The 8,783-nt window shown below is 50.1% G+C and overlaps 1 protein-coding gene across 1 annotated transcript in view; it reads left to right on the top strand.

The window, feature by feature from the left end:
• Positions 1–2,372, top strand: part of CDK18 (cyclin dependent kinase 18) — a gene marked incomplete at both ends in the record, with an annotated part of 16,634 nt that extends 14,262 nt beyond the window's left edge. The window contains 2 exons of the mRNA XM_082069120.1: positions 1,140–1,207; positions 2,259–2,372. Of these exons, the coding sequence (XP_081925246.1) occupies positions 1,140–1,207; positions 2,259–2,372 (182 nt within the window). The remainder of the gene's footprint in view (positions 1–1,139; positions 1,208–2,258) is intronic.
• Between the last annotated feature and the right edge of the window lie 6,411 nt (positions 2,373–8,783).

The raw sequence follows: 8,783 nt of genomic DNA, 5'->3' as shown, positions 1-8,783 counted from the left end.
CCTCCAAGCACTTTCCACAAATTGGAAGCCTGACAGCTGCAATTAGACTGAACATCAGTAACAGATTTGATATTCCCTAGTGACTGATTTATACCAGATTACAGCACAGGTTCTAAGGCTTATCACATTAAATCTCCATTTTCACAAATGCACCTAAATACAGAAATTAGATGAGCTAAAAATACTACAGAAACAAGGGTTATGAATGAAAGCAAAAGGGCTGCCAGCAATTCAGTTAGTTCTACAGCAAAAGCTTCAGCCACAACATTGCCCTGGGTAACTGACCTGCCTTGCTCTCAGAGGCAACAGCTCACTGAGGAGTGAAACGTAATGTTTTCATACAGTTTTCTGCTAAATTCTGAAGCTGAAACTGAAGAATGTTAAAAGCAGGTTTATATATATATATATATATATATATATTTTTTTTTTTTACACCTAGGCAAAACAATCCAAAGCTAATGTAAAAAAAGAGAATAAAGAATATAACATCGCAGAGGGCTAAGGTTTCACCTAAATTAACAGGTCAAACTGACAAAATCAGGAGAAACCCACTGGATGGATACATCAGCACTGCCAGGGGAATAATAGCCTAGATCAGATACTTTGAATTACAGAAATACTATTTTCATGCATGTGTCAGTACTTTCAAGATGTGATTATATTCTTCAATGATACAGAACTTAACGGTAAATCAATAAAGTTTGGTAATTTTTATTTATTTATTAATCATATGTAGCTTTTAAATTATGCGACAGAAATGCCCGAAAAATGCTATGGTCATGGAGGTCAGTTTTTGCCCATTGTGGAGGGAAAATTAAGGCAGGTTTTACGAGAATTTGCTTCCCCATGAAGTACATTGCAGCTGTAGGGAGCTTTGAGAACAGTTGGTCTGTGAAACTGAGTTTTGGCCTTATATGCAAAATAAGATAAAAATTTCACAGAGGTTTTTTACTCCATATTGTTTATGAACAAGCATGTCACCACACCGCAGAATTACTGACTCGAGCAGGACGATGCCCAAGCGCCCATGGCCGCAGGCTCTTCCCTGCCCGCCCCCCCAGCCATGGCCCCTGGCAGCTGCTGTTGATGGACCTGTGGCCTTTTTCCCCTCTTGTTTTCACGTTTCCATGTTTCATCAGATGTGAGCTGCCACCCTCTGCACCGGCGCTCCAGTGCGGAGCTGCCCTGGAATGCAGAATCGTGTCCTGTGAGCTGGGCACCGTGTTGTGATCAGAGGGTGGTATCTCCAACGCTCGGCTGCGGATCGTAGCGTTTGGCCCAGGTGGACATTTCTGAAAATGTACCTTTGCTCGGACAACCCGCTCTACACCCCGGATTTCTTGGGGAGACACTTTGCAGCCACGTTATGAGTTGGGAGCGTGGCCCTGCCTGGAACTGGAGAAATGGCACCTGAAGCACAAAAACTGCGCCAGCCCTCCCTTCCTTGCCCTTCCTCTGCCAACAGAACCCGTTCCTCTCCCCACCTTTGGCACCTGAATCCTGGCAAGGATGGAGCAGCTGGGAAGAGGAGGCTTCCCGTTGCTTCCCCTCCTCACCACCACTGTGTTTCCAAATTTGCTCGGCTGGGATGTCCTGAGCTGAGATTAAGGGCTGGTGTAGCCTGCCTGGGGTGCAGAAGCTGGTAGAGCTGTGCAGAAACTGGGCCAAACGAGCATCAGCTCCATGCACCCTCCCATTGCTGCTCTGAGCCCTTCGGCCACCCTTTCCCAGGCACTGACGGAGCTGACCCGCACCCCACGACCCTCTGCCATCGTCCCACGGGGAGGACACGGTTCCCAGCTCTCAGGAGCACATCCCCCCCCGCATCCCGTGGCAGAGCCCAAATCCGTTCCACAGTGTTGCAGACGCCCACCTCAGTGCATTTCTACCCGGAGGAACGGGGAAGAGGTGCCAAACCTCCCACAGCTCAGCTGTGGGGACCAGAAATAGACCTGGAGAGGAGAAAAATCATCCCTCAAACCTCATCGCGTGGCCTCGGCGTTTGTAGCCACCGCCAGATCCTACCAGCCCTGACTCGGATGGATGCCGCGGGACTGAGGGATGTGCTGAGATCTGAGCGTGCTGTGCTGGCCAAGGACTTCTGGTGTATTTTCCCCTCTGTACGCTTCAGGAACGTGCCAAATCCATCCTGAGCAAAGAGGCCCTGCTGCACCTCTCCCCTGCAGCCTTCGGTGTGTGAGTGTTGCAAGAAGTCTCTCTCCTGTATAATATTCCCATCCTTCTCTTGGCTGTCGCAGATGACTAGTCCTCTCGCCCACCGGTCCTGCAGCCTGCGGATGTGGCTGCGAGACTCTGGATTTGGCAGACACTGGCACTGGCACCGGGACTGGCAGGACATGCTGATGTCTTAACCCCTCACGCTGCCAGCCTGGGAGGCATCGCTCAGGGGCCGGTGACCCCCACGCCGCTGTTTCCCCATCGAGCAGGGCGCCAGGGCTCTGTTTTCTGCTTTGCCACGCAGCATTTCTTCTATGATCCCCAGGAAATGCAAAGCGGGAGGATAAACGAGGAGCCCCTGGAGCTCCCCAAAGCTTCGGGGGTGACTCCTCCCTGTGCCAGTGCTCTATGCGATGCGCCCTCCGAGCTTCCCCCATCAGCCCAAAGCTGTTCATTGGGGTTTGTCCTAGACAAGCATCCAGACGTCTGCATTGTTTGAGGTTTGCCCATCCCTGCTCAGTTCCCTTCTCTCTCCGGCCAGCATGCAGCAGGCTGAATAGTTCATTAATTGTTTCCATTTGATAGGGAAGAGCATGAATAGCCATCAGGCACCAGTGACGCATTTCTCCCTGACGGCAGGGCAGCGTTTTGCCTGGTTTCCTACACCCGGTTGCTGCCGCGTGGGGCTTTTCGCTCGGGAGGTTCGCAAAGCGAGGTGTTGGCTGAAGTAATGAACAAACCCGCTGTCGACTTTGCTTTCACCGGGGGATTTGACACAGGAATTTCCTTGGCACGGCAGGGATCTGTGCTGCGGGCTTGCGTTTCAAGGACAGACAAGCTCAGCATCTCAGCAGCACCTCTAGGTACCCGGGGGTGAAGAATCCTGGTTGTTGGAGCCCAAATGGGACCAGGAGGAGCAGGAACCCCCCCCGCCCGCTCCTGGGGAGCCCATTGAGGATGTTTGACCTGTCTTGGTGCAGTTTTCTTGCTGGTGTTACCGTAAAGCTCGATGGGGCATCATGTCCCACCTTCACGTGGGGAGGACGGGGACAGACCGGGTCATTGTGGTCTCCGATCTCCCCCCTTGAGCGAGGTGATTCCTGCTGAAGGTCAAGGTCACCTACAGAAACCACTGCGGAAAAGACCTGGCAATGACCGTGTAGACAGGACTGCATGAGATAGCGAAGACAAAGGGCCTGTTAGCTGCTGTTTATTCTTTCATAACCTTTGCCTTTCCTCCTACAAATCCCCTCTGAAGGAGACACCATTATTTATTAGCCTCGTGCTCTACTAACAGCCCAAATTCAAGATAACCCCTTTTGTTCCACTGCCGTTCAGCGGATATTGGATTCCTATTCAGGAGGGCGATAACGTGTGTAAATATTAGGTGTCCCGCCGAGCGAGGTTTGATTATAATCTGCTGCTGCGCTCGCACGTGTCGGCTCCAGAGCCCCCAACGTCGCATATCCCACGGCACAGAAAAGGAGCCGCAGGTTGGATCCCGAAGCCAAAAAACGCCCTTTTCTCCATCTCCTGGCCAGCGTCCCCATGAGGACGGCAGGTTCTGGCTGGGGTCGTACGAACCAAAACCCCGGTTTATAGAAGCCCTGAGCGTGCAAGGGGAGGAAATCCGCGGCGCGGTGGCATCATCCCTGCGGTACCGCATCCTCGGGCAGCTTTTCCCCAGTTTCTGGAGCACCAGCCAGCTCCCAGGTTGGATTATTTCCAGCAGCGCTCAGGATAATGCTGGGAATATCTGTGGTTCTCCGGCATTTCGGTCATTTTGCGGGTTCTCGCATCCGGAGCAGCTGACGCTCCTCACACATGGGGACTTTGGGCTAAAGGAAACTGTTGCTTTGTCTTCCAGACATTTTTCTTGCCATTTTTTCTTCATTTGTTACCAGTTCTGGTGGAAAACGGGTGTTTTGGCTGGCTCCTCAGGAAAGGCTGTGTTCGCTCGGCTATCCAGCTGATAGCTAATTAAAGAAATGTAAGTAAATAATGAGTAAAGCAAGATCCACGTTATTAGACAACAATAAAGCTCACAGAGCTCTTTATTCCATTTCACCCTCTCCATACACACACGCCTTTCCTGGCCCAGCCCGGTGCCAGATCTATGTTAAGGCTTTAAATAACAAAACTACATTGTGTCTTGGAGACTAAGGACAAAATAAGTGGATTTTTTCCTCTCCCTTACACATAATGAGAAAATAAAAATAGAAGGGCATTTTCTCAAGCTTCTTGAAGAGTTTTTTTGGTTGTCTGGTTATCTGGTGATATCTGGGTGCGAACACTATGAAACCCCTTTTCTGGTTCTTCATTGCCTTCTTTCATCCTCATGCTTGTCCTACAGCAAGAGAAACAGATCCAAGCAACCAGGATCCACATACTGTGAATGTTCTCTGGTGTGATTCATTTGCAGAATACCGGTAATATATATTTAACTAGTGTTGTACAAACGGAAGATGCATTTTAAAAGAAATTATTTTAAAGATTTATTCCAAAAGGAGTAATGATTTTTTTATAGAAAGTTTTTCTGGAATAAATGGAAAGGTACAGAAAAAAAAACCAACCACAAATAAAAATAATAAAAGACTGTATCCATCTATCAATCCCGTGTCTGAATGTTTTATAAGAATATTTCAACTTTTGTATTTCAGATGTGACATGGACTTATTTTGTGGATGTGTTCATTTTGTTGCTAAGGCTTCTAGTGCAGTTGTATTGTGAACGCTCCAAAGCCAAGATTGGACAATAAACTTTATTGAATGCAGGATAGTTTTGTACATGGGGCAGGGACTGTGTCGTGCCATGTCGTACCCATTGCTGTTTTCCATGCAGTTCCACAACACCTTTCGTTTTTCTCTCCTATTAATAGCGCATTTTTCACCTGGCTCTAGTAACAGACACAGACTTGGTGCCAAAGGAGTTGCCACCTACCTGACCTTTGCAGGGGGTTGAAACACAAGACCTGAGAAACTTGTGCGCAAATAGGAAAATGTTCCTACAGTCCCTTGCGTGGATCCCTGAACAAATATTGCAATAAGCCTATCGGGCAAATAAAGCTCGGGGCTGATGTGCCCTGCCCGTGGTTGCAAAGCAGCTGAAGGGCAGAGCTGGTTTAGGGACAGGGGAGCCCCGTTTCCCACAGCAGCTAAAAACCCCCTTCACTGTTCAGCACAGGAATCCCCTTTACATATTCCTGCTCGCTGGCTCATCGCTGCTGAAGAGAAGCTGCAGACACTCGGGGCTGGGAGACCCAGAGGTGGAGTATGGGGGGACTGGGGCGACGTTTGGGGCCAGACTCGTGGTGTGAAATGAGGTTTAGGGAAGGGGGCGATGCCCTTCGGCCCCCCCGGGCTGCGCCTCCCGGCAGCGCCCAGCCCGCCTGAGTCACGTCCAGGCGCTGGGCAGGTCCCAGTACGGAGCTGTTTGCCAAACCAGTTCCTCCATCCGCCGCTCTCGTTGCTCCAGTCGCTGCCGCCACTGGGACCAGGGGAATGTCACCCTGTCCCACCCACGTCCTCCAGCCGGCGTTTGGATGTTCCCAACGGCCCAAATAGCCATGACATCCCTGCTCCATGTCCCTTACGGGTTCCCCTTCCTCACAAGGATGCTCAAGCGTTGTCACCCATTGCTCCCCAGGTCTCTCTGCATTATCTGCAAAGCAGGGACAATACCTGCTGCCCTCAACAAGATTGTGTGCCATTAAGTTCCAGGGGGCTCATCCTGGTCATTTTGTTGCAGCCCACTGTCCTCTGCTGCAGTTTTGGTGCGGTAAAGGAGGAAGCACATGGATTCCAGCTGAATGGGAGTGGGTGTGGGAATTATCTCGCCTGGATGGTAGGAAAACATGTAGGTGAGCGCTTCCTCCTTTTAGACAAGCATTACAGGATCTGTAATAACTGAGCCAAGATCTCAGGCTGGTGTTTGACCTAGAAGTGGAGCCAAGCTTTCCAAATCACACCGTGTGTTTTGAAACTCTTGACCCCAAAATGCAGGAGGTGAACACCTCTCCCATTTGCTGCTGTTCCCGTTCATGCTGGGTTGCTGAGCACCTTACATGCAGCCTAGAATAACTCAACCCATCATATGGAGAGTTTACCCTGTGTTGTAAGAAGCATCTCGTCTTTTCTCAGTCAGGTTCAGTGATTCAGGGTGGTTATTTTCTTATCTGCTCAAGCTTTCTTGGTGGTGGGTTCTTTGGGCTGAGTTACAGCTGTGGAAAAGCATTGGTGCTCCTGTCTCCAGGTGCCCATGTTGCTGGGATAATGTGTTGGGGTTTCTGAGGGTGTCAGCCCACAATTGGTCTTTGTGGCCTCTTGGCAAAGGGAGATGGGGAAAAATTGACATTATCTCAGCCCCAAGCCCTGGCCACAGCTGCCAACCTGGCCACTGGCTAAAGCCTTGAGGGAGCCTTGTCCCCAGGCAAGTGCTGGCCCAAGCCCACCCATGGGGCCTCGGCTGGTTCCACCCTGAGGAAACCTTCAGAAAACCCATTAGTAGGCTTGAATTTTCCCACTGTGCTGAGGTTGGGCTGAGAGAAGCGATGCCAGCGTCACAACAGCAAACCTGAACAAAATCTGGCTTCTGGGTTGGAGCTCTGCAGAGCAGTCACTGCAAAGCAGGAGCAACCACGTTACAGAAGTCATTGCTCCGCTGGAAAAGGTGAACTGATAGAGTGAAGAAACTCCGCTGTGCCTCTTGCTGCCCCAGGACCGTGCAAGGACACAGGAAGCAAAAGGAAGGTGTTTCTCAGGCGCTTATCGGGTATTTTGGGCAGCGAGGGACGCGCAGCCTGCCGCTGCTGGCTGTAATCATGCCGCGCTGCCGTTCCTTCATTCATTATTTCACTTTGCAGTTTGCAGCAAGCGCAAAAATGTGGGTGTTTAATTCATTGCAAGCACAACATTGATTTCAGCTTGGAAAACAGCCTAAAGTGCCTCCTCACAAAGCTAATCCTGGCATTGCATATACTCATAATCCCGTGGCTTGCATTTTTATGAGCTGCCTCTGAAGATCTGAGTTTCAGTATGCAGAGCCAGAAAGGATCTGTGTGTTCTTCTGCTGACTAACCCACCTACGCTTCGTTTCTTATTTGCAAGCATGATTTGTGTTATCCCTAATAAAATGGCCTGATATTCCTGGAAGCAAGGGTACTGGCATTTAGGCCGTCACTTGACAAAGTGGGGTCAGCTGTTGTAGCTGGGGTAAGGGTTGTACAACCATTTGTAACCTCTGGTGCCTGGATGCTGCCTTTTCAACTAGGAGCGGATGGACCGAGCCTGTGAAGGTGTGGAAAGCATTGCTCAGCCATTTTATAGTTGGGGAAGTCAAGGACCAGAGAGGTGATGCTACCAAGTGATGGTGATGTGGTAATGGAAGCCAGGAGCAGAGTGCAGGTCTCCTGACTCCTGTCCTGGGAATGGGAGAACCAATATCAGGACTGACATCCAGAATATGGTCCAGGGGAACCACGGGTAAAGCCCTGTGAGCCCTTTCTTGGGCTACGGCACCTGGTGTGTGTATGAGAAGGATCTGCTGTTTCATCAAGTAACTCCAACTCCAGGCACGTGGACAAAGAAGGTCAGGAAATTACCTTCCCAGCGGCATTTTGATGGAAAGGCCTTTACTGTCACAATCATTCATCCCTCGTGCTGTTTTAACCCCATTAATGGATGGGGAAGGAGAAGCCGAGATAGCATGCGGTGGTTTGACTGGTCACTGCCTGGCAGGGAGAGCCTGGGGCTGTGTCTCCCAGGCCTGTGCACCAGCCTCCCCTTCCCCTCCATCCTGCCATCCAGGCTATTAAGGAAGATGGTTTATCACGTAATGAGAAAACCTGATTTCCGGTCGTGCTGTTGACTCACTCTATATAAGCAAAGCACTTCATTCCTTTCTGGCCCTCAGTTTGCCCATCAGTAGAACAGAATAACAACATTGCTCCATCCCCACAGGCAGCTGAGCTGTGCCTTTAATTGTTTAATGGTTTCAGGGCAGTGACAGCCACAGCAGTTTTCCATTGGGGCAATCAGAGGTTTTATTGCCCACCTGTTCTATGCTATTGCCCAGAGTCACTTTATTCATTTTGGTGGCGGAAGGAGATGTGATTCTGTTCTCCTTACTCTGGGAAGACTCCAGCAGATGCCCCAAGCAGGGAAGAACAAGGACTTCAATGCAATTTGAATTAGCTAAACATTAAGCTATGTCCAGGTAGAAATTAGCACCTGCAGCCCTGGAGCAGCATTCCTAAAGGTCACAGGATGTGTGAGTACCTGTGTGGGGTCTGCTGGCATGGGAAGGGATGTGGTGTGCAGCCCTGGAGCCAGCCCTCTGTCTGAGCTCCATCGATTCTGCTTTGCCTGGAAAGAGTGTTCTAAAAATTGCTAGTCTTCCCTAGCTAAAGTAGGTGAAATATTTATAAATCCATCCTCTAGAGGAGACCTTTTGCGTAAGCATCAACCACTCCGACTTTAAAACATGCACCCCCCCCGCCGCCCAAACCATCTTGTGCTTCTCAGCCAGAGAAGGGGCAACTTTAATTGCATTTGTCTGGAACGCTTGTACCTATTTAGGGGTACGGGAGACTATAGAGATAGGGGATT

The sequence above is a fragment of the Streptopelia decaocto genome (genome assembly GCF_964273445.1).
Source record: "Streptopelia decaocto genome assembly, chromosome: 19".
Lineage (NCBI taxonomy): Eukaryota > Metazoa > Chordata > Aves > Columbiformes > Columbidae > Streptopelia > Streptopelia decaocto.
The sequence above is the reverse complement of the archived record's forward strand: the minus strand, read 5'-3'. Positions and strand labels throughout refer to the sequence as shown.